Below are 26,984 nucleotides of genomic sequence, written 5' to 3'. Positions count from 1 at the left end.
GAGGAAATGGGCTCTAGGGCTTCAGATCTCAGTTCTCTTTTCGAAAACAATATTCAGTTTTTTCAGGCATTTACTCACAGTATGGTATCTATCAATCCAAGTTTTGTCTACTTAAACCACTGGTCACCTTAAATTTGACGCATGGTATTTTTTTTTAATTTCACATAGTCTGTCTTTTTTAACACAATTTTATCTCGTTCGTACATAATTACTCATTTATTCTGGAACCTTTAAAAAAATTCACGGGAAAAACTATAATCTCTAACGGATGGAGAGGGGGGGGGGGGGGCGCTGGTAGGAGATGGGGATCAAAGAACGGACTGAATGCTGATGTAGCTTAAGGTGTCAGCTCACTCAGCTACCGTAGAAGGTGAATTCCGTACGATCCATTGAAACACAGGCAAGGCTAGTCTAGTCGTGATAAGATAGCTAGGCCTGTCTGGTGTCACATTATCATGTTTTGAGAAGTTCGGTTCACATCTGGTTGCATGACAACTCCTTTTTCATTTTATCGGTGAGAATTGCGTTGGTGTAAAGATTTAAGGGAGAAGACATCTGAATTTCTTAGATTCTGCTTTACAGCTAAATATTAAGATATGAAAAGCCAATATTGCATAATCCTAACGACAGGTTTCCATATAAATTCATTCATATTTAAATTCTGTCGTATTATTATGTCCACACAGTCTGTATAGTGCATGTTACAAATTTTCTATGATAACAATATTAAATCGGTAGTATTTTATATGTCCAAATGAACAAACACCACGAATTCCTATAAAATATAACTGGACACATCCACACCACGCTTTCATATAACTGATGCACAGCGACGGGCAATGAATCGAAATGTTCAGTGCTGATGTACATTTCGTTCGCCCTTCTGCGAGATTCTCGAAGCAACGAACGTGAAGGACAGGGACGCGACTGCGGACAGGTGGCGCTATGTGGAATCGCAATTACGGTAAACGCTGTAGTCTTGTGATACAGTGGTCAACACAACTGCCTAGTAAGGAGGAGATCCCGCTGTCGTGTCCCGGGCCGGCACACGTTTTCTCCCGTCGCCTCTGATTCCGCATAAAGTCCCGATGCAGCTGAGTTAATAATTTCATTTCGTTTTCTTTGTACCCCTTCACCTTCAATCTACATAATAAGTTATATTTTATTTTTTGTCCTCTGCTTTGTAACCAAAGTAATGAAGGCGGTTATCATAAGTGCATACATAGTCCAACAGTAATCATCGCAAAAGAAATATTTTTTATCAACCTAGCACCCCACTTAACAAATACTGAAATGGAGGCTGAAAGTGTCTCCCCTTCCTATCTCACGACGCTGCCTCCACCCTCAGCAGCTCTTCACCTCGCTTTGTCGTACAATAAATATTGTTTTCAAGTAGGAGATTGTTTTGGAGTAGAAAATGTAAACATAGAAACAGATTATTTTAAAAAGTGGAAAGAATTGTGTGTCATTCCTTGACAGGTTCAGTACTGTGTCGTACCGGTAGGAGACTCACCTTAAATCGCAATGACCCTACGGGTGGCTTCGCGTAAGGAATGTTGTAGAAGGCCAGCGTGTGGCGCCCACTGCTGGACAGCTGGGCGGTCCCCCTGACGGCGCCCTGGCGAGTCCGCACCACGGGCGCTCCGCCGCCCACACACGACTCCAGCAGCAGCAGCAGCGCTGTCGCAGCGGTCAAAGAAGCACGCCAACCCGCAGCCATTGTCGCTCTGACCCGCGACCGGTCGCGCCCGCTCTTATCAGGCCGTAGCCGCAATGCCAAGTCACGCTCCTTATCGCGCAGTCCGATTCCTCGTATCTTCAGACTGAATGGCCTTTTGATACGGGTGCCCAATTACATTGGGAATTAAGTAGTTCATCTCAACTTCTTCACTCCCATTACGAAAACATAAATATGTTGGAAAGAAATAGGCAGGAAAGAACGCATGGGATATATACAGTTGATGTCTAGCCTGGCAGACTAGAAGTAAAGCGCGTACCTGGAAAAGAAAGGCTGTGGGATTGAATCTCAGTCGGACCACCCAATATTTTTAGGTCTCCCGTTAACCTACGTTTCACCTCTCAGTGATCTGAAGCTTCGCCAGAACGACACGTGGCCCGACTCCAAGTTAAACTGCAGATCTTTTTCTCCTGTTTGGTTATCGGAGTAGCTTACGGAGAAGTAAGTCGCAGAAGTGGTGCTCTGTTGGGAGACTTCTACCAGGCAATAGAACCAAACGGAATTTTTGCTATACAGCTGCTTTGTTGAGCCATGACAGCCCTCTGCGTTCTATCCACCTCCTACGACGAGGGCGGCCAAGAATTCGGCTCTCGAACGTGCCCTGGCACGAGCCTCAGGCTGGATGAACGTTTCCCCAGCACCACTGCACGCTATGTGAACGCTAGGAGATGGAAACTGTGAACACACCACTTTGAAATGGCGACGTAGTCGCACTACATATGATTTGGTTTTATGCACTGACCAGCCAGAACTTAATGACCACCGACCTACTGTTCCTGGCGAGGAATGACTGCTCGTCAGACATAAACATGGTGCATGTAGTATCAGCGAGCGTGCTGTCCTTGTCTGGAATGCGGTAGATGTGCGATCTACCTTTGAGCGAGGGCAGATTGTGATGGCCCGGAGGCTCGGCACGAGCATTTCGAAAACTGCACGACTTACTGGGTTTTCGAGGAGTGCTGTGGTGAGTGTCTTAACACGTGACGAAACCAAGGCGAAACAACGTCCACAAGTCATGGTGTTGAGCGGCCGCCCCTCATAACAGACGTCCTAGGCTGGGCAGATTGGCAAAACAGGACATGCGGAGTACTGTTGTTGAGCTAACATCAGTCTTTAATGCTGGGTAGAGTACAAGTGTTTCTGGACACACAGTGCGCCAAACACTCCTAACGGTGTGCCTCCGCATCCGACGCCCCACTTGTGCCAACGTTAACGCCACGACATTGACACCTGCAGCACAGGAGGGAGACAAGCAGGTGGCTCGTACACTGGTTTCAGACCATGTACACCACGACGATCATGTTCGCCAGAAGCAGTGGCGTTTTTTAACAAGACTTGCAATCCATTTCGGGTGTTCTAATTTTCGCTGCTGCATTCCTTTTTCCCTCCATTAATTCATCATTAGCAAGTTTTAAATCGGCAAATAGTTGCAGGAGTGACCCTAAATTTAACCAACCCATTTTGCAATAATATATGAGGTCTCTATTCTCGTGGCTCAGTTCCATCGAAAACTGTGGCGTCTGTCAGTAAAATATAGCATGCGACTCTATAAATTCTACTATTCGTGCCTTCGCGTCTTCCATCTCTGTAAATTTAGCACTAAGTGCTTCTTGATGTACAGAACAATGAGTCTGGTCTGTCGACCGTTGCAATTTTTTGCCGTTTCACTATCACCTAAATCTTTACATTACTTCTGTACTGTAGTGCCTTTCATAGTAAATTTGCAGTACCAGTCGATTACGAGACTGCGTAATACATACTGGGATTTTTTATCCTCTCTTCTGTAATTCCCATTCAGTTTTAAAGGACTGTGTCTATATATCTATATACTGCCACTTTTTGCGCAAACAGCCACTGGATATGAGCGTTCTCCATACCAAAAACAAATACCGAAAGTAAACAGCGCTGGGAGACCAGGAACGAAGTGCTTGAATCTCACCCCTCCTCCCCACTACTGCTCAGTCTATACATCAAAGAAGCAATGACGGAAATAAATGAGAGGTTCAAGAGTGGGATTAAAATTCACGATGAAATGATCGATGATTGGCACTCAATATATGCGTCAGGCTGTCAGTGGTAGGAGGGAGAGAGCCAAAGGGAGGTTTTGACAGAAGACACTAAGATTTATTAAACATCTATTGCAGAAACGCCTCGAATGGTACTTACTACTAAGAAACAGAATAATTTACTACCATAAGACTGTACCAGACAGATTAATAACAAAGAGCTTAAATACCAAAATAAAAACTGTAGCAGTGCACCAAAATAGCTAAAAATTCTTTCTCGAGGAAAACTTTGAGGTCTACAATCCAAGATGGAAATATACTCCGGCAATAAGCAGCATATAATAAAATTATTGAACTACCGGATAGCGGAGGTGCGCAAGGCACGCAAGAGAAATAAACAGACAAAGCTGATATTGAATATTGAGTCGTGAATGGTACAAATTGTCAGTGAGAACCTTCATGAAATTAACATATCTTAAATCTCCTATTATTTGGCCAAATCAAATACCAACAATGCATACAAGGAGTAAGATTGATAACTGCTCAGTGGGCCGTGACAGATACAATTGGTTTTGTTGTAAGATTTTGCTTTGTATTATTTGTTTGGCCTGACCCACAGTTGTTTGTAAACAGTGGCTCATGTAATGCTCCTGTGCGCCGAGTGTGGCGCAATGTGTGTTGTCTTTTTTACAAACTGACGTCCTGTTTCGATATAAGAAACTCTGTACAGAAAATGAAATAACGATGCTCGTATAATTTCTCAGCAGACTTAAACCGTCTTGTATTCATTATTTTGTTGCACTGATGATGATCATGGCATGCAGTACAGACTTCCCTAAAAGTCCGATAGGGGCGCCACGTACAGAAAATTTTCTTTATGCGAACTTAGGTTATACCTTTAGTTTCTGTCTCTATCTCGTTTCATGATCACTTGCACTGTACTTGTCTGGATGATGATTGTCACGATTTTTTGCTATAAGGAGTAATATTTATTCTGATTAGATGGTACGTTTTTTGAACCGTAGACATTGCATTTCATGACACACATTGGCTAATTTGTACTATATGTAACAAACTGTAAATTTTAGCTTATCGTTCCACAGAATGGTTTGAGAATTGGTTATCAATAAAAACCCAAAAGTAGTCAGCCTCAAGTAACAAAAGGCCATTTTGCAACTTTGCCTGTTTGATAAACTGAAATAGTATCACAAGTTTTGTTGTAGAATAGAGCTGACCCATTGAAACTCTTTCGTAGCTCTGAACCAATGAACGCACTCACGATTTGCAGAACCTTGCCAGCCGTTTGTCAAAGTTAAGACCAATGATGAAATGAAAGGCATCTGTAGTAACATCCATCCGCTCATTCTGTACAGTGATAGGAAAGGATATATGGCACGCTTTTTGCAGATGTTTTTCGTACGTAAGAGATAACTGTAGTGTAGAAATAAAACACTTCCGTAAGTTTCAGACCCAGCTGTTCATTGTTAAAGATAGGCTCGGTTACAGTGACTCCCCTGAAACAGCACCCTAAGTGCCGCACGCAGTTGCTGCAGCCGCCGATGAGCCTCCTCCTAATCTGCATGCAGCTCTTTCTGCCGCCACGACGGCTTTGAAAGCAGGGTTCCCACTTTTAGCGATAACGTCCTTTCTGGGGCAAAAAGTTTTATGTTATGTGAGGTTTCGGGATGTTTTACTTTGACAGAAATTTAGGGAAATTTGGGGTAAAATCTAACTTAAGGTAGTAATCCTATTATCTACAGTATGCACCACTCGATGTATTACTTTATGGCCTCCACCCATTTATTAAAGGGGTTCCTATCAAACTCTTATTGAATGCAATACGTCTAATTTTAACTTACTGTAACAGCCGTCTTGGGTTGCTTGCAGATGACACTGTCGTTTATCGACTAATAAAGTCATCAGAAGATCAAAACAAACTGCAAAACTATTTAGAAGAAATATCGGAATGTTACGAAAAGTGGCAGTTGACCCTAAATAACGAAAAGTGCGAGGTCATCCACATGAGTGCTAAAAGGAACTCAAACTTCGGTTACACGATAAATCAGTCTAATCTAAAAGCCGTAAATTCAACTAAATACCTAGGTATTACAATCACGAACAACTTAAATTGGAAGGAACGCATAGAAAATGTTGTGGGGAAGGCAAACCAAAGACTGCGTTTTATTGGCAGGACACTTAGAAAATGTAACAGACCTACTAAGGAGACTGCCTATAATACGCTTGTCCGTCTTCTTTTACAAAACTGCTGCACTGTGTGGGATCCTTCAAATGTTCAGATGTGTGTGAAATCTTACGGGACTTAACTGCTAAGGTCATGAGTCCCTAAGCTTACACACTACTTAACCTAAATTATCCTGAGGACAAACACACACACACCCATGCCCGAGGGAGGACTCGAACCTCCGCCGGGGCCAGCCGCACAGTCCACGACTGCAGCGCTTTAGACCGCTTGGCTAATCCCACGCGGCTGTGGGATCCTTACCAAATAGAACTGACAGAGTACATCGAAAAAGTTCAAAGAAAGGCAGCACGTTTTGTAGTATCGCGAAATAGGGGAGAGAGTGTCACAGAAATGATACGTGATTTGGGCTGGAAATTATTAAAAGAAAGGCATTTTTCGTTGCGACAGAATCTTCTCACGAAATTCCAATCACCAACTTTCTCCTCCGAATGCGAAAATATTTTGTTGACACCGACCTACATAGGGAGGAACGATCACCACGATAAAATAAGGAAAATCAGAGCTCGTACGGAAAGATATACGTGTTCGTTCTTTTCGCGCTGTACGAGATTGGAATAATAGAGAATTGTGAAGGTGGTTCGATGAACCCTCTGCCAGGCACTTAAATGTGATTTGCAGAGTATCCATGTAGATGTAGACAGATGTAAATGTAATTGTGCTGTTCTATTAATTGCGCTGTTACCGTTGTTAAGGGCGGCATCTGAACTTAGTATTGTTGTACCAACAGTAATCACATGAAAAGATTACCCATTACAACGGCTGTATAACAAAAACTAAATTAAAAGTCTACAACGCTTGTGTTATAAGTACCATTCTCTATAGCTGTGAGACATGGACAACTCTTTCTAGGTATGAATCTCGACTCAACAGCTTCCATCTCCGCTGTCTCCGGATGATACTTCAGATCTCTTGGAGAGATAGAGCACCCAACACCGAAGTCTTTGATCGTGCAAGCACAACCAGCATCTTTGCACTCTTGAATCATCGACGTCTAAGATGGTTGGGACATGTCAGGCGCATGGATCCTGAACGGATACCGAAACAACTGCTGTACGGAGAACTTCAGGAGGGTGTGAGGCCAGTGGGACGACCGCATCTTCGTTTCAAGGATGTCTGCAAGAGAGGCCTGACCAAGACCAGAATAAATCCAAGTCGCTGGGAAAGCATTGCAGATGACCGTGTCAAGTGGCGAGTAACTGTGCGCAACGGCGTCAAGCTCTCAGAGGACGAACGCGCACAGGAACAAATCAGGAAGAGGACAAAGCGAAGAGACAGAGCAGCTTCTGTTCGAAGTCCCTCAAATTTCACATGTCCAAACTGCAGTAGGGACTGCCACTCTCGAGTGGGACTTTTTAGCCACAGCAGACGCTGCAGACTCTGAAACAAGCGTACTACACCATCATCCCTAAAGGATGGACGGATGCCATTAATAACATGTAATCCACAAATAGCGCGAAATCTGAAGAAACAGTCTTTGAATGATATGTTTAGCCTTTTCAATCTTTTGGTAACCAAAAGCAACATGCTGAAAGCAGACGATGAATGGAGATCTCAAACTCTCATCAAAGTCCAGCGTTTTGGGGTTAAAGCTGAGGAAGAAATGGTTAAAATTGACAGCTGAAATCTGCTGGAATAAGATTCTAGGCTTGAAGAACAACTACGATAATTTTATTACGAAAACCCCATTTCATTTGTACTAACAGTACCATTTTCAAACAGTGAGGGATGAAGAAGTGGAAACACTGTTTGAAAGCGACAGTTCTCTAACCGCCAGCCGAAGACAGCAAGACGCGCTTTTCAGGCACAGGCTTCATCCTTCACAGGATGTAGTGAGGGAGGACATGCGTATGGTCATCGTCTTAGTTCTTTCAGGAGAAAATTCCCTGAGCAGATCTACTGACGGGCCCTTTACCGAGTCGTCGTCCATTGCCCATGCGGCAAGCGCAATATATGACAAATTCTGCTTGTGTTGTGAAAACAAGGCGTACGACAGTTTAGAGTGTTTTCGATCGCTAGCAGCGGACTAGTATAGGCAAAAACAGCAGTCCTGGACAAGAAATATCTATTAGTATCGAACATAGGCTTTAATTTGAGGCAGAAACTTCTGAGAATATACATTTCGAGCGCAGCACTGTGTGGTAATGAATGAGGGGCTGTGGGAGAAACGGAACATAAGAGAATCGAAGCATTTGAGATGTGGTGCAACAGAATAATGCTAAAAGTTAGGTTGATAAATAAAGCAAGAAATGAGGAGGTTCTCTGCAGAGCCGGCGAAGAAAGGAGCATATGGAAAATACGGACAAGAAGAAGGGGCAGCACGCAGCACATGTGATAAGACGTCAGGATAAAAAACTCCCTGGCAAATTATAACTGTGTGCTGGACTGAGACTCTGATTCGATACCTTTACTTTACGCAGCCTGGTGCTCCTGCGACTTAGCTACCCCCTCGTCCTCAAGCTTTTCTACTCTGCACAGTGAAAAGCTTAGGTCCGGAGTTCATATCGGTCCGGCACACAGTTTTAATCTGCCAGGAAGGTTCATGTCAGCGCACACTAAACTGCAGAGTGAAAATCACACTCTGGAAACATCCCACTTGCTGTGCCTAAGCCACGTCTCTGCAGTATCCTTTCCGCGCGAGTAATATTTGTTTACTTCCACGTCACCGCCTTTCTAAGTCTACCAAACTATCTTGGACAAGTCTTACAGGAAAAACACTCTCTGAAGATCAACTTTTCGAATGAGTACGCGTGACTCAAAGCAGTGGCTGTCGAGCAATTCTTACGTAATGCTGTAAAGGTCCTCTGTGACGATCTCATCGGCATTCACCGATCGATCGTTAGTGCGTCGTTTAACAATACTTGCGATGCTGCCTGCAACGATATTGTCCAACGCACGCGTCAATAACTTGTATTTCACACTCCAACGACAACATAGGGCCAGTGGACATGACTTCGAACAGTCCGTGTTTTTCAACTGCCTTTCTTGGTTCAGGAAAACGAAGTTATCGCTCTGCTAAGCCTGCATGGAAGAGTCCACAGTCATGTAGCCGAAAGGTGTGCACAATTTACGACGTATTCAGTGCTTAAAATGATGTGAGACAAGTCCGAACAGATCTCAAACGGTATCTCACATCACAAATTTTTGTAGGCGCCTGCCGAGCAGTGATGATTTACGAAAGACAACCTTGAAAATGTTCCGCCTTTGGTAAAGGAGACCACGTCCGTAATGAATGTTTGCAATGCCACATCAAACCATAATGATTTTTCCACTCACGTATGTGGTTGCGCTGTACGTCAAATCCTCTGAAGACGCAGTTCATAACCCTATCCCAGAACTGCCACAACCCGGTGTGTCACAGCACCTTGCCACCATCCTTGCGAATTTCACAAGGGCGCTTGCGAGAGTTTACGGAGATTGAAAACCCCATTACGTCAGGTGAGGCTTTTGTTCTCTAACGACACAAATCTCTTCCTCCCTCAGACATTGAAACACATTGCCAGAAGCAAAACTCGTGCAAATACCGCAGGAAACGCAGCAAGACATCAGACGCGACCAGAGAGCCACATTCGCCGGATGAGGAGATGTCGTAAAAACCTAAGGGCGTACACGATAAATCTTTTTCCGCCGCCACGGAGACGCGTTCTCCAAGAGACTGTGAGTCGTCCACCAGATATCGTGAGCAAGAACCAATCCGGAAGCCACGCAACATAGCACGCCCCTCCTTGCCGAAACGATTGATCCGACTCGGCCAGTGTCGCCACCACTCACGAATGATGATGCTGACGGATCGTTTTCGTGGGCGGATAATGGGGATTTTCCACCTTCACCCGACGCGGAAATGAGACCTGTTTCTCCGTTAGGCCACCACTAAAATTGGGGATCTTCCCAGGACGATTCCTACGACTGATATGGAATTCCACAATACTCTACGACAGCCTCCGGCAGCAGTAAGCATATCGGTAGCACGGATCCCCCACCAGGCATACCGAATAGCTACTGTCAATTCCAATAACATCGAATCCCACGTTAAACTTCAACAACTCCGTGAAACATTAAGAGCAAGGGACATCGACATCACCCTGCTACAAGAACAGAGGATGGCAACTTGGTCCAGCTCTTATGGATACGAGACGTATGCCACTCTGTCGGATCCCCCCTCGTAATATCTTGCTGGAGTGCGATTACTTCCCGGTCGTTGTCTGTCGTAAGCAGTTCGGGTCGTGAGTTCGGGCCTGCCAGTGAGATGGAACGCGTCTGGAGCGCAATCCGGACCTGCCAGTCGGGGAGTTGCAATGCGGCACTTGTGCAGTCGGGTTGGATCAGCAGTGAGGTCTGCATCGACATGGCTCGCCCGACCATTGCCGGCACGCATCATTTGAGCCGGGCCACGGTCTTGGTGGATCGTCGGTCGGTCGTCCTACTGGACGACGCGTTTTGCTCGCCGATCGTTCAAAAGTCGTGTGTGTGTGTGTGTGTGTGTGTGTGTGTGTGTGTGTGTGCATCGACTCCCTATTTGTCTTCGTACGTGGTTATTGACTGTTGGGTACCATTCAGGTCTTCGCGCAGTGTTTGTCAGGTTGTGTGTGTAGTTGGCGTTATTTTCACTGACGATTATTTTAGATGTTGTCGGCATTCTGAGAGGGGATGTCGGAACGTGCGAGGAGGAGAGATCACGGCGGCAGTTCGGTGGTGAGTTGGGCCCTGGCAGTCAGTTGCAACGCGTCTAGAGCGCAGCTCGGGCCAGCCAGTCGCCGGCTTGCAGTACCAGCGAGCCCTGCGTGGACATAGCCCGCCAGACCGTTGCCGCCACGCATCACTTACGCCGGGCCCGACTTTTGGTGGATTGCTGGTCGTTCGGTTCGTCCGAGGATATCTCCGTGAGGCGTAGTGGACTGGGCCGCTGGCGGTCTCTGCGCAGTGTCGTAGTCTGCCTGGAGCTGTCCGATCGGTACGAGCATCGTCGCTCGCCGACTCAGGACGTGAAGATTCAGTGGTGTTGAGCATTACGTTGTTGGTTCCGGCGTTGCTGTTATGGAGGTTTTCCTGCGAGCAACAACGAGTGAAGTGTTCGAGATAGCCGCCGTCAGGTAGAATTGATCAAATTGATTTCTCCATAGTCAAGTGCACCAGCGGAATTTTCTGCCTTGTGGCCGTTAGTGCTCTGGTTACCTGCCCTGGCCGCTAAAGTAGTTTTTATGCAGTGTCTTTTTCTCACCTGTTGTTGCTCTCCAACATGGTGTGTAGTTTTGGCAGCGTTTGTTTGGGGACAGTGATACTTGTAATGTTTTTCGAGGGTTTTGAAGTCTCGTGTACTCCGTCGTGGGAAGCAAGCAGTTGGTCGGTCCGTGACTGTCCCTTTGTTGGGTTCGCACGAATTAAGCGTAGTTGGACTCACCACCTGTCTCACGTAAGTAAACCAGTGATACGCCCGCTAAACCCGCTGAGCAGAACAGGTAATGAGGCTTGTGGAAAGGGCCAAATAAGGTTGGGGGCAGTTTCACCTTCTAATTGTAATTTATTGTAATTTAATAACACATTTGCAACCAAAGCGGCACATAGCCGAACCTTTACAAATGCAACTCTTTCATGGCTGAAGGCCTCCAAACAAGTAATCTTAACAAATCAACAAGATAAAAATCCAATTAAGATAATAATAAAATAATTAAAAAAACATCTATCACAGCTAGGTGGAAAGCCTCAAAGCAAAGTAGATAGAACAAACATATGCAAGGTGCAATACTAATGGCTGAAGGCCATAATTAAGTTTCAAATGGTTCAAATGGCTCTGAGCACTATTGGACTCAACTGCTGTGGTCATCAGTCACCTAGAACTTAGAACTACTTGAACCTAACTAACTTAAGGACATTACACACACCCATGCCCGAGGCAGGATTCGAACCTGCGACCGGGGGAGCAGCGCGGCTCCGGACTGGAGCGCCTAGAACCGCACGGCCACCGCGGCCGGCGATTAAGTTTCAAAATTTTAAAATATATTACCATAATCTTTTAAAGGCAGAAGGCCGCAATGTTTAAGGTTGAAAGATAATTTTAAGAATGAAGTTGCAAGACTGAAAGCCTACAATTAATTTTGCATTCAGAAACCACTCGATCCGTCGGAACAAAACCAGTGGACAGCCACGGACCGACCGACACAACGACTTGCTTCCCGTCAATCAGTACACGTGAACTCAAACCGAAAAGGTTACAAATGTGATAATCACAATGGACTATGTCTTTGCTGTCAAAATTACACACCATGTTGGACAGCGATAACAGGTGAGGAAAGGACGCTGCCTGAAATTACCTTAGTGGCCAGGGCAGGTAACCGGAACACTAACGGCCACTAGGCAGAAAATTCCGCTGGTACACTTGAATTTGAAACACCGTAATATAGTTTTCACCCAAAAGAACACTGCATGAATTTACGTCAGTGCCCAGGACAGGTAACGAGAACACTGACGGCCACAAGGCAGAAAATTCCACTGGTGCCCTCGAATTGCAGTCAACCAAAATAGTTAATTACACCTCATGGTGGCTAAATTTCAGCAGTAGATCCACTCGACGTTGCTCGCAGGGAAACCTCTCGATAGCAAACGAACCACCACAACATGAATGGACCTGGCTTGGGTAGTTGAAACCACTACTCAACTTTGACGTCCTGGGTCGGTGAACCACGAAGCTCGTAGCGATCGGACAGCTCCACACACGCTCCGACACTATGCAGGGACTGACAGCGGACTGCACCACGCGGAAATAACTTCCCTCGTCCGCAACAACTGACAGACTCCTCTCAGAATGCCGACAACATAGTAACTAAGCACGCTCGAAGACATATCGGGAGTCTATGCACACACACAGCCGACTCATGAACGATGGGCGAGCCAAAACACGTCGCCTGGTAAGACGACCGACCGACGATCCACCCAGACCGTGGCCCTGCTCAAGTGACGTGTGGCGGCAATGGTCGGGCGTGCCATGTCGACGCAGACCTCACTGCTGCTCCAACCCGACTGCACTAGTGCCGCATGCAAGTCCCCGACTGGCAGGCCCGAGCTGCGCTCCAGACGCGTTCCAACTGACTGGCCGACCCGAATTCGTAACCCGAACTCCCCACGACAGATGGCGGGAACACGAGCCACTCACGGCTCGGACGCCACCATTGCGTTGTCATCCAGGAGAGGTCGTTCAGTGTGCAATTGGCTGACATCTTCTTTCCAGTCCTCTCTGCTCTCTCGGTTCCGACTGGCGTGCCGGCGCTTGACTTTACACTGTAACACATTGCAGGCAAACACATGGATGCTTCCTTCATCGAGACCATGACCGACCACCTGTCCTATCCTGCATAGTTGTAAGTTCCATGTGTACATATATTTTGGGCTATTAATTTTCATTGTAGTTTGACTGCGAGCGCCGTATCATAGTCCAATGATCCCTGGATGAATAACTTAATAATATGAATGTCTGCTCAGTGCTTCCATAAGTAACTATATGATTTCAACAACATTTTGTTTGATTTGTTCTTGATCCAATATGCAAAGAATACAAAAGAACAGCATAGAGTAAACAAAAAATTATTCCTATCACGTCCTGACCAGAATGAAAATGATCCTGTCATATCACAAAGAAGGCTAACACATGGTAGGCATAATTATGTATGTAACCTCGATGACTGCACGACACAAAGCTTTATGCCTCACCTGGGCCTATGAACATCGATATCGGCCTGTTGATGCCTAGAAACATGTTGCCTGGCCAAACGAGTCTCGTTTCAAATCGTATCTAGTGGATGGACGTGTACGGGTATGGAGACAACCTCATGACTCCATGGACAATGCATGCCAGCAAGGGACCGTTCAAGCTGGTGGACGCTCTGTAATGGTGCGGGGCGTGTGCAGTTGGAGCGATATGGGACCCCTGATACGTCTATATACGACTCTGACAGGTGATACGTACGTAAGCATCCTGTCTGATCACCTGCATCCATTCATGTCCATTGTGCATTCCGACAGACTTGGGCAATTCCAGCAGGACAATGCGACGCCCCACAGGTCCAGAATTTTTACAGAATGGCTCCAGGCACACTCTTCTGAGTTTAAAATACACCAAACATTATTGAGCATATCTGGGATGCCTTGCAAGGTGCTTTCCTGAAGAGATCTCCAGCCCCTCGTATTCTTAAGGATTATGGACAGCCTTACAGTCTTCATGGTGTCCATTCCCTCCGGAACTACTTCAGACATTAGTCGAGTCCATGTCAAGTCGTATTCCGGCACTTCTGCGTGCTCGCAGGGGCCCTATACGACATTAGACAGGTGTACCAGTTTCTTTGGCTCTTCAGAGTATTAAGCAAGATTTGAACGACGAACAGGAGCTAGCACCCACAAAAATTGTGCGAATTGATTAATCCCTTTTACGAAACATTTTAATTGAGCGGAAATTAATGCTCAGCTATTGGAAGCATTTGTTACATGACGCAGGTATTAATACTACCATGGAAGATAGGGTAAATATGTCAAAATGTTTTGATTTAAATGTCTTTGAAGCTGGCAAAAAAGTCGAAAGGGTAGTTCCCTTCTTTTACATACATAATTATGCCTACCATGTGTTAGCCTTCTTTGTGATATGACAGGATCATTTTCATTCTGGTCAGGACGTGATAGGAATAATTTTTTGTTTACTCTATGCTGTTCTTTTGAATTCTTTGCATATTGGATCAAGAACAAATCAAACAAAATGTTGTTGAAATCATATAGTTACTTATGGAAGCACTGAGCAGACATTCATATTATTAAGGTATTCATCCAGGGATCATTGGACTATGACACGGCGCTCGCAGTCAAACTACAATGAAAATTAATAGCCCAAAATATATGTACACATGGAACTTACAACTATGCAGGATAGGACAGGTGGTCGGTCATGGTCTCGATGAAGGAAGCATCCATGTGTTTGCCTGCAATGTGTTACAGTGTAAAGTCAAGCGCCGGCACGCCAGTCGGAACCGAGAGAGCAGAGAGGACTGGAAAGAAGATGTCAGCCAATTGCACACTGAACGACCACTCTCCTGGATGACAACGCAATGGTGGCGTCCGAGCCGTGAGTGGCTCGTGTTTCCGCCATCTGTCGTGGGGAGTTTGGGTTACGAATTCGGGTCGGCCAGTCAGTTGGAACGCGTCTGGAGCGCAGCTCGGGCCTGCCAGTCGGGGACTTGCATGCGGCACTAGTGCAGTCGGGTTGGAGCAGCAGTGAGGTCTGCGTCGACATGGCACGCCCGACCATTTCCGCCACACGTCACTTGAGCAGGGCCACGGTCTGGGTGGATCGTCGGTCGGTCGTCCTACTGAACGACGCGTTTTGCTCGCCGATCGTGTGTGTGTGTGTGTGCGTGTGTGTGCATCGACTCCCTATTTGTCTTCGTACGTGGTTATTGACTGTTGGGTACCATTCAGGTCTTCGCGCAGTGTTTGTCAGGTTGTGTGTGTAGTTGGCGTTATTTTCACTGACGATTATTTTAGATGTTGTCGGCATTCTGAGAGGGGATGTCGGAACGTGCGAGGAGGAGAGATCACGGCGGCAGTTCGGGTGGTGAGTTGGGCCCTGGCAGTCAGTTGCAACGCGTCTAGAGCGCAGCCCGGGCCAGCCACATCGATGATGTTTAGTTGAATGGTTCGCACGCTGACAGTTGTTGGCCCAGCATTGAAATCTGTAGCAATTTGCGGAAGGGATGCACTTCTGTCACGTTTAACTATTCTCTTCAGTCGTCGTTGGTCCCGTTCCTGCAGGATCTCTTCCCGGCCACAGCGATGTCTGAGAATTGATGTTTTACCGGATTCCTGCTATTCACGGTATACTCGGGGAATGGCTATAACACCACTTTCAGACTCACTTAAATTTTGATAACCTGCCATTGTAGCAGCAGTGACCGATGTAACAACTACGCGAGACACTTGTTGTCTTTTATAGGCGTTGCCAACCGCAACGCCGTTTCTGCTTATTTACTTATCTCTAAATGGAAGAGGATGTAGATGAAGATGAAATGGGAGATACGATACTGCGTGAAGAGTTTGACAGAGCGCTGAAAGACCTGAGTCGAAACAAGGCACCCGGAGTACACAACATTCCATTGGAACTACTGACGGCCTCGGGAGAGCCAGTCCTGACAGAACTCTACCATCTAGTGAGCAAGATGGATGAAACAGGCGAAATACCCTCAGACTTCAAGAAGAATATAATAATTCCAATCCCAAAGAAAGCAGGTGTTGACAGATGTGAAAATTACCGAAGTATCAGTTTAATAAGTCACAGCTGCAAAATACTAACGCGAATTCTTTACAGACGAATGGAAAAACTAGTAGAAGCCGACCTCGGGGAGTATCAGTTTGGATTCCGTAGAAATGTTGGAACACGTGAGGCAATACTGACCCTACGACTTATCTTAGAAGCTAGATTAAGGAAGGGCAAACCTACATTTCTAGCATTTGCAGACTTAGAGAAAGCTTTTGACAATATTGAATACTCTCTTTCGAATTCTGAAGGTGGCAGGGGTAAAGTACAGGGAGCGAAAGGCTATTTACAATTTGTACAGAAACCAGATGGCAGTTATAAGAGTCGAGGGGCATGAAAGGGAAGCAGTGGTTGGGAAAGGAGTGAGACAGGGTTGTAGCCTCTCCCCGATGTTATTCAATCTGTATATTGAGCAAGCTGTAAAGGAAACAAAAAAAAAATTCAGAGTAGGTATTAAAATCAATGGAGAAGAAATAAAAACTTTGAGGTTCACCGATGACATTGTAATTCTGTCAGAGACAGCAAAGGACTTGAAAGAACAGTTGAACGGAATGGACAGTGTCTTGAAAGGAGTATATCAGATGAACATCAACAAAAGCAAAACGAAGATAATGGAATGTAGTCGAATTAAATCGGGTGATGCTGAGGGGATTAGATTAGGAAATGAGACACTTAAAGTAGTAAAGGAGTTTTGCTATTTGGGGAGTAAAATAACTGATGATGGTCGAAATAGAGAGGATATAAAATGTAGACTGGCAATGGCAAGAATAGCGTTTCTGAAGAAGAGAAATTTGTTAACATCGAGTAGAGATTTAAGAGTCAGGAAGTCGTTTCTGAAAGTATTGTATGGAGTGTAGCCATGTATGGAAGTGAAACATGGACGATGAATAGTTTGGACAAGAAGAGAATAGAAGCTTTCGAGATGTGGTGCTCCAGAAGAATGCTGAAGGTTAGGTGCGTAGATCACATAACTAATGAGGAGGTATTGAGTAGAACTGGGGAGAAGAGATATTTTGGCACAACTTGACTAGAAGAAGGGATCGGTAGGTAGGACATGTTCTGAGGCATCAAGGGATCACCAGTTTAGCATTGGAGGGCAGCGTGGAGGGCAAAAATCGTAGAGGGATACCAAGAGATGAATACACTAAGCAGATTCAGAAGGATGTAGGTTGCAGTAGGTGCTGGAAAACGAAGAAGCTTGCACAGGATAGAGTAACATGGAGAGCTGTATCAAACCAGTCTCTGGACTGAAGACCACAACAACAACAACATATGTATATTGTGTGTGTGTGTGTGTGTGTGTGTGTGTGTGTGTGTGTGTGTGATGGATAGAGAGAGAAAGAGAGAGAGAGGTGGGGAGGGAGGGAGGGAGGGAGGGAATGAACTGAATGATGGCTGAGAACTAATTATGATGCAGACATCCTTAAGACCCCACAATGAAATAAATGTATGCAATTGAATGATTAACACGGGTGGCAACGGTTACTCGAACCGAAGACATGGTTGAAGTGAAATCTTTAATTTATTACAAAAAGTCTTGAGAATAAGAATTATCTAAATTAGTCATGAAATCAAGAAAATTACAACCGAAGAATATTAACTATGAGAAGTAGGTGAGTGAATTATCGTTTGGCATCGTTATTTGGTGGGGGTTGGTATTAGTTCATAATGAAATACCTGACTGCGAATTTTATGACGTCCTCCCTACATATCGGTTACAGTGATTGTTTGTCTGACTGGAGAAATGAAGACTATCACGGAACTGAGAATGCACTGACGAACGTGGGAATGTGAACCCGAACATGAATCTAGACTTCTATTTCACGGCGGTGAAAGATGCTAAAGCAAGTACGCTCACCATTATTGGTGGTGCGATATCAACAGACCGGTTCATCATGTTTGTTGGTAGAACAGTTCTGTGGAGATCTCGAACATTGTACCCAACATTGCTAATGGAATCTGCTGTTCCACTTGAGACAAAGCCCGTGCACCATCGATACGTTCAGGACGAAGTCCAGAGCTGAAGTCTACACCTACATCATAATCCCCAAGCTACCTAAGAGTGTGTGGCGGTGGGTACTTCTGGCTCACTAACTTATACCCCTACCCTGTTCCATTCACGAGTGGCGTGTGCTAAGAATGGTTGTCGCTAAGCCTTTACATTGGCTACAATTGCTCGAATTTTCTCGTCGTGGCCATGAGATGTGCATAAGTAATATGCTGACCGACTCTTCTCAGAAGCCATCCGGTGTGGCTGAGCGGTTATAGGCGCTACAGTCTGGAACCGCACGACCGCTACGGTCGCAGGTTCGAATCCTGCCTCGGGCATGGATGTGTGTGATGTCCTTAGGTTAGTTAGGTTTTAGTAGTTCTGTGTTCTAGGGGACTGATGACCTCAGTAGTTAAGTCCCATAGTGCTCAGAGCCATTTGAACCATTTTCTTCTCAAAAATGGTTCTGTCAAAGTTTCAATTGTAAATCTCTCCATGACCACAGTCCCTCTCGTGTTACGTTTTCGAGTGGATTTTCTTGATAATCTCAGTAACACTCTCGCACCGGTTATAGTCAGGAAAGAATTGACTACACCCTTATTCCCACCGGCAACCAGTCGTCTTAAACTTACATCATTCCACCAGTGGTGTAATTGGTTCCTGAAGAGACGAAATATTAAAAACAATAATCTCGATTTCTTACCCTATTTTCTAAAAACTTTGTCGTGTCTTTACATCCTCCGAATATCATATCAAATTTTCCATTTGGTGCTCTCTCAGTCAGCAGATAGCCTCACATCACTGTTCATGGGGAAAAGCAAAAAAAAAAAAAAAAAAAAGTGGTACGATGCTTTCCATCAACTCTTTCATATCTTGTGAACTTTTAATATGTCAGAGCTGTTTCGATTTTTTTAAGCAGATAGCAGGAGGTGTTTTTGAATGACTGCACTTTTCTCAGCATGGCACTGATGCCTACCTACCATGGATCCATGGATGAATGATTTCAGTTTGGCTATTCAAAGTGTATACGTTCAGGAAACTGCATCAATATGTTGAGCGCCAGTATGACTCTAGCCAAGGCGACCTTCCTCAAAACAACTTGAGGGCTGCTACCTGTCAATCCCTTGCCGGCAGTTCTGCGAAGACCATGTTCTGTTAGCCCAAAAGGGATCTGCTTCAGCAAGCCACACTTGCGGCTCTCCTGTCTAGTATCCTCAGTGCTTCTCCGTTCTGATGCTCAGAGAGAAAAGCTACTGAAATAGCCAGTACTAAGTTAAAAATAAAGACTGTAAGAAAGAGAAAATAAAATCAGCACAAACAACCACTGTCCTCTCATTAACCCACCTAAACATTTTATGTGTGGAGACTGTCTAACTCAACTCAAATCCGGTTCGATTGATAGATGATCCGAGCGGTTTCCAATTACAAGCCTAGGAAGGCACATGATGATGAAGACATTAGTCTCAACTCCTTATTGTCTCATTTTACCTGTTGCGGGAATCCAAGTAATGTTTTAAGCGTTAGATACTGAATTAAGTGGACTACGAACTAAGAATGTAGACACTGTGAAATAAGGCAGTTTTAGTCGGTCCAAGGATTGCACATGGGTATCTGAAATTGTTAAGACGACCATTCACTTTTTATTAGCAGGAAATTTCGTTTCAATCCCAAGTCTGGCGCGAATTTTCATATGACACTGTTGGGTAGTAGATCCAAAAGTAATACAACTGATGTCAAGAGATTCGCTGTCAGCAAATTAATTTCGAAAAAAGTAGCTATTGTGGAAAGAAGCTTTGACGAATTATTGTTAATATCACACAAATTCAACAAACTTTGAAAAAAACTTATTAATTAATATAACAAAATTATTAACACAAATAAAAATTCATTGTCAATAAACTATATTTTTTTCAGAATGAAATTTTCACTCTGTAGTTGAGTATGCACTGATGTGAAATACCCTGGCTGATCAAACCTGTGTGCCAGACCAGCATTCGAATCTGGGACGTTTGATTGTCGTGGGCATGTGCTCTACTGACTGAGCTAATCAGACACGACTTACAACCTGCCGCCACAGCTTTACTTCTGCAGTAGCTCATCCCCTAAGCTGTGGCTAGGCCATATCCCTGCAGGAGCGCTAGTGTTTTGCGGAAGAGCTTCTGTCAGATATGGAAGGTAGGACTGACGTAATGGTGGAAGTAAAGCTGTGAGGATGAGTCGTGAAGGTGCTTGAGTAGCTCACGGCACTTGCCCGTGAAAACCAAAGGCATCAAGTTCGAGCCCTGGGCTAGCACACAGTGTTGATCTGAAAGAGAGTTTCGTAAGGTACTTTGTTATATCAACATTATTATTTACAAAAGAATCTTGTCCATTCACCACAGAGTACAAAACGACTAGGCGTGACAATTGACCTACAGAGAGAGAAGGTGAGAAATTATCGCTAATAATACATAAGTTAATTTATTATGTTTTATAATAAACCTTATGCTCCCCCTGTAATGAACAGACGAATGACGAGGTTTATGCAGTTGAAATGAACACAAAAGGAAGTGGAGAGGGAGGCGGTTCCCATCATTTTAATATGTACCCCTTTGTCCAGGAGAAAAGGAGAGGAGCGCGAGATAGTGACCTTCACTTTCCTACACATTTTGTGTCACGTTTTTGTCCGAGATACATGGACGGAGTATCGGGTTGTTCACTTACGCTGAAAGTAAAACATACAATACTCTACAGCCATGGGTGATTGCATGACTGAGTATAGGGTTACGTACTAACTTCAATGTACCACATGCAGTTGCTTCAGGTGCGTGCTGGGGTGTCTCTGGAAGATGGGGTGACCTTGAATGTACTTCATCTTGAACAGTTACAAGTAGTCTCAAGCAAATATTTTTACCGGATGCAAGAACTCTCGGACGTTAACTGTGGCGTAGTAATTGCGCCAATTGTGCCTCATAGAAAATGGCTCAGGGTGGCATCAGCTTTTTATACGCGCAAACAAAAGCCACATTTAAGTGTCACCTTTATTTCCTTCTCAGAGCCGTCAGCCATTCTGACTTAGCTCGTCTGTGGTTTCCTTAAGTCGCATAAGACGAGAGCTAGGATGGTACCTATGTAGAGGAGAAGTCTGATTTCCACTCCCAAACTTGTCAACGATTACGTGTTGCATGTCTCTGAGACTGTGTATGATGAGGAGCTCTTCCGTAACCTCGTTGCACAACAGACCCCACACCACACGTGAAGCTACTGAACAGAGACCTAGAAGGCCACACCCAGTCCACGAACATTTCTTTACTTCGCAAAGAACTCTTATGCTGTCTTCCGTTGCGTATACAGCTATCTCGTAAGTAGACTTGTTACAGATAGACTCTTCAACATAAACTTCGTCGTTGTTTGTTAGGATTTGTAATTTCTCGTTCTGAGGGTGAGAAATACACTGTCTTGTACGGGTTTCGTCTACAAGATGGAGCTTATTGCAGAGTTATGCTTTCATGTTACAGCACTCTTGATCAAAACTTATTAATGTTTCATCAAAAACTTGTTAATGAAATTCCTGTTGCACTTGAGTAAGCAATGCCGTTGTCATAAGAATTACTGACAAGCGAACCTCCCCATCGCACCCCCCTCAGATTTAGTTATAAGTTGGCACAGTGGATAGGCCTTGAAAAACTGAACACAGATCAATTGAGAAAACAGGAAGAAGTTGTGTGGAACTGTGAAAAAATAAGCAAAATATACAAACTGAGTAGTTCAAGGGAAGATAGGTAACATCAAGGACACTGGGACCGCAGGAGCGCCGTGGTCTCGTGGTAACGTGAGCAGCTGCAGAACGAAAGGTCCTTGGTTCAAATCTTCCACCGAGTGAAAACTTTAAACTTTTATTTTCAGTTTATGTGACAAACTCTTATGTTTTCATCACTTTTTTGGGAGTGATTATCACATACACAAGAAAACCTAAATCGGGCAAGGTAGAAGAATCTTTTTACCCATTTGCCAAGTGTACAAGTTAGGTGGGTCGACAACATATTCCTGTCATGTGACGCACATGCCGTCACCAGTGTCGTATAGAGTATATCAGATGTGTTTTCCTGTGGAGGAATCGGTTGACCTATGACCTTGCGATCAAATGTTTTCGGTTCCGATTGGAGAGGCACGTCCTTTCGTCTACTAATCGCACGGTTTTGCAATGCGGTCGCAAAACACAGACACTAAACTTATTATAGTGAACAGAGACGACAATGAACGAACGGACAGATAATGACTATGCAAAAATAAAGAAAGTAAAATTTTCACTTGTGGAAAGATCTGAACCAAGGACCTCTCCTTCACCAGCTGCTCACGCTACCACGGGAGCACGGCGCTCCTAAACTCACGTTCTCCTTGATGTTGCCTATGTGGCCCATGGACTACTCAGTTTGTATATTTTGCTTATTTTTTCACAGTTCCACACAACTTCTTCCTGTTTTCTCAATTGATCTGTGTTCAGTTTATCAAGGCCTATCCACTGTGCCAAGTTATAACTAAATCTGAGGGGGGTGCAATGGGGAGGTTCCCTTGTGGGTCAAGTGGCGATCCGTGAATCATGACTGAAATTCACATTCAATTTCTTTCAAAATTTTAACTGAATATTTTCTGTAATTTTTCAACAAGGTGGAAGGCTTTCAACTTCTACCGGAAACTGGTAGGTAGACTTGGCTAACATCTGGCTATATTCAGCGAAGCAACCATTTCATGACAGTATTCCCTTAATACTTAGCTTGTGAATACTGTAGCACTTCATTTGTAGCCCTGTTCTTCTAATAGAAAATACGCATCATCTTACCAGCAATTCGCTGCTACTTTTTCGCTGTGTTTGCACTCAACGATTCCAGGAAAATGTTTCAGTGGGTAAAGGAATAAGAGCTTACGGGTACTAGGCTACTACATACTACGTGACTTCAGCTTGTGTACGTGGACACGAGGCTTCATTGTAGAATGTCTGTGGAAGTCCATATACGTATAAACAGTGCAGCCTACTGTAAGGATAAATGCCGGCGTGTAGTTTCCACTATCCTTTTCATTATCCCCAAACCCATCACCAATGAGTTCTCATCATTTTCTGCTCTGTTTGCGATTTTTGACATCTCAGTGGACCACGAAACCAGGACTACATCCTGTTCATTATTAACATTATCGCTGCTTTCGTTCAGCAGAAGGTCACGTTGTCTCATTGTTTGCCGTATAGAAGTGGCTGGAGGTCGTCAGCCTTGAAAGTCACCACGCAAGATGTCGGTGTGTTCAAAGGAGGGGGCACCATTTGCTTACTTTCGCACACACAAAGAAAAATATATATACTAAAATACGCAATATGTATGTTCATTCTACTCCTCCACTAACAGTACTATCTGTTAACGAGAAGTGGTATGCGAAGGGATTAATGAACCCAATACTGACTGATTTCTTCACAATATCACCATCTATACTCATATATACAATGGAACGCGATAATGCTTGTTGGTCTCGTCTGTAGTCCTTGTCTTCAGTACATACTCTGTGAAAAGTATCAGAATTTTATCACCATTGAATACAAAACTGGACACTGCAGAAAACACCAAGAAAACCATGGAACTTTTCTGGCACTGGTAATGCTGTACAGCAAACATAGCTTTTAATTTAACCTGCAATAACAGTAATTCAAAGATTACACTTCATAAAATCTAATGATGGCAAGCTATTGAGTTTAATGTCCTATTGACGATTATATCTTTGTAAATGAACAACATGTTAGTATTAAATTTGATTGAGAAATTGACAGTTGACAGTTTTATTGTATTGAACTATACTGCCATTCTCTTAAGCAATTTAGGGAATATGCAGAAAGACTAAATCTGGATGCTCTGACGGGGTTTTGAAAAGTTACACATTCAACGATCTTACGCAGGAAACAAGGATATGGATTAATGTATACACTGACAAAGCTTCAGGTATCTGATATCAGAGACAGCCACAAAGCGGTTCCACCATATGTTTTAGCGTACGCAACATAAGGCTGTAATGCGAACAATAGACAGCCAATGCGATTGATATTTAACTTCTCATAACATTAGCCAAATCTTCTTAACAATGGCGTCCAGTATTACCGAAATTCAACTCTCAATTCCAGATTTATTAACAAAATATAACGAACAAAAATTGGAAACAATGGCGCAAAATATAGCTAATTAAAGTAAAATAAAATAGTTGTTAAAGGAAAAAGGCGCCAATGCTAGAGAAAGAAAAGAACTGAAAAATTACAAAATTATTTTCAAATTAGTTGTGGTTACTTAAAAATCCGTACATAATTTGTTAAATAAGTAAATTTCTTTCGCAAAGATGTATTATTGCAATGAAAAGTTAAACGGATAGCATTTTTAAGTTCGCTGCTGTAAGGAATATAAACAAGTAGGTGTTATGAATTCGAATAAAAATCACTCTAAAAAACACAAGCAAACAACAATTGTATGGTATTTATTCCTTAGTGTTGTACAATTGTTTCACATTTTGCTGTTGGTTTGCACTTGAAAAATCCACTAGTTTATTGTCATACAAACTGAATTGTTAGTGAAATAGCAAGTGTACCGAACCCTATTAGTGGAATTCACCTGAATTTGTACTGTTTTTGATATCCTCACTCCTGAAAATCAAAATATACACTTTTGTAGGAGAGGTTCAATAGTATACATAGCATTGCGTTCTTCCAAGGAATAATGGAACATTCTTTGTTATCATTATAATCACAATGACCATCACATCGAATTAATTCCCATTTAGAGAAGTCTTGTTTCCTATGATTAAACACACATTACTTAATTTATCATTTTCTATAGCCATTTGATAATACTCTGAAGTCAGTGGTATGTGTATTCACAGACAACAACAAACGCAACATTGAACGTTTTCTGAATTTGAGCAAAAAATTGGCGTCCATTTTATCTAAAATCAGAGTTCCTCTCTGACTTTGTTCTGCTGCTGTGTTTCTCTGAGAGGCAGCGATCTCCAGAAGTCTACTCGCTCTTGGAAGAGCCCTTTCTTCACCTGCAGTGTCTGGCCTATATCCAGGTATTCCAACAGGTCGTCGGAAGTCACTCTTGGCCAATGCACCATCTCGTCAGTTGGCGTTGGATTTCTGCCAAGTATGAACCAAAACATTCAGTGAATCAGCTGATGTTGAAGAAAAGTCAATAATTCTCAGAAGTTTAAGTAATTAGGTAGGAAAAACAGAATTTTAAAATAAGAAAGAAATACTGATTGTGAAGCTACACCTATGTAACTAGAACTTAATGCAGCAACCAACAAAACTTCAAAGAACTCAGTTTACCGATAGCTCTTTACTCGTATTTATCGTTGAGACAGTCAGTCGTATTATCCATTGCTAACTAATCATACACATCTAGTACACTCTATGCTTCTCCTCCCGACAGAGGTTCCAGTCCTGCATTGGGCATGGGTGTGTATGCTGTTCTTAGCACCTATGGGGACATAACTACTGCAAACCACAACATCGCTATCAAAGTCAAGACTGATGTGGAAGTGTGGATGCCCCCTTCCAGCAGGCTTTGTGGTGGTGTAACCGAAGAGCACAGGTAGCAGACCACCATATGACGTAGTGGCATACCGTTGCCAGCATCCACCTTTGAGCCTGTAGGTAGACTTCGATGCTGATGGCCTTTCTCTTACTGGGAAGCTGCAGCGTAACTCAGCATGTCTGCACACACTTCAGGAAGAGTCAGGAGTTGCTTTTTGGGACGCAGTCTATTGTGTGATGAAGCATGCCTAGGTTATCGACTTTCTGGGGCTGCTAGCAATTCTGGGAAACGTGAGTGAAAACAAAAGCATAGTATCGCCAGTGACCCTGTGATATCGCTGGGTGATAACTCCATGGCTCCTTCTGCTGCCATGACTGACTTGCCACACTGCACCCACAGCATGTGACGTCTCCATCCCACAGCTACTAAAAGTGCCCATTATCAAAATGATTGTTTATCTTTGAATAATGAATATTTACCTCATGCATATCAGTAACTAATCTTAGCGTATCTTTAATTTTTCATGAATTTTAGATAACTGAACTGCATCAGTGCCACTGATCTTAATGGCTACATAACGTGGCCAGTTTAGTACATGAAAGCATTTAACCTAACTACGTGAGACCTTTCAGTCGAGTGTTGTACAACGCTAACTCCTGTCCATTTTGTCACGCCTTACTATTGAAAAACCGTAAATGTGTTACGATATACACATCACAATCTGAGCAGCTTAAATATAGTGCTACAGAAATACATAGAAACGATGGTGTGCATATAGACGCCACTGTCATATTTGCGACACAGGAAAATGAAATGGATTTGTACTGTAGCCTTGTAATGAAAACCTTTTGTTTATTTTACGAGATCGAAATGTTGATACATGTTTTGGCTATATAAATTGCCATTTTCTGTTCTGTGAATAAGAAAATATGACAAAGTTACAGGTTGAAAGCCTGTTGTTAAACATGGCGATTTTGGCAAATAAATGAAAGATTCGTGAGAAGACTGCAGTACAAATTTGTGGATAGGCTCCTGCACCGACTCATAATGGTAGCCAAGGACAGTAGAGTGCCTAGCCGAGCTATAGGAGAGCATAATAGTTTTCTTAAACTTCGCAGGAAAATAGCAACAATACAGTTGAACATCCACTTCAACAAAAGG

The 26,984-nt window shown here is 43.8% G+C and overlaps 2 protein-coding genes across 2 annotated transcripts in view; both read right to left on the bottom strand.

Moving 5' to 3' along the window:
• Nucleotides 1–1,720, bottom strand: part of LOC124789617 (esterase FE4-like) — a 125,407-nt gene extending 123,687 nt beyond the window's left edge. Inside the window, exon 1 of the mRNA XM_047257037.1 lies at nucleotides 1,514–1,720. Within this exon, the coding sequence (XP_047112993.1) occupies nucleotides 1,514–1,720 (207 nt within the window). The remainder of the gene's footprint in view (nucleotides 1–1,513) is intronic.
• Nucleotides 1,721–24,776: 23,056 nt separating this feature from the next.
• The window catches only part of LOC124788914 (venom carboxylesterase-6-like), a 145,834-nt gene continuing 143,626 nt past the window's right edge, over nucleotides 24,777–26,984 (bottom strand). The window contains exon 10 of the mRNA XM_047256197.1: nucleotides 24,777–25,423. Coding sequence (XP_047112153.1) covers nucleotides 25,237–25,423 — 187 coding nt within the window. The 3' untranslated portion in view covers nucleotides 24,777–25,236. The remainder of the gene's footprint in view (nucleotides 25,424–26,984) is intronic.

This window comes from Schistocerca piceifrons, chromosome 3 (assembly GCF_021461385.2).
Source record: "Schistocerca piceifrons isolate TAMUIC-IGC-003096 chromosome 3, iqSchPice1.1, whole genome shotgun sequence".
NCBI lineage: Eukaryota > Metazoa > Arthropoda > Insecta > Orthoptera > Acrididae > Schistocerca > Schistocerca piceifrons.
The sequence above is the reverse complement of the archived record's forward strand: the minus strand, read 5'-3'. Positions and strand labels throughout refer to the sequence as shown.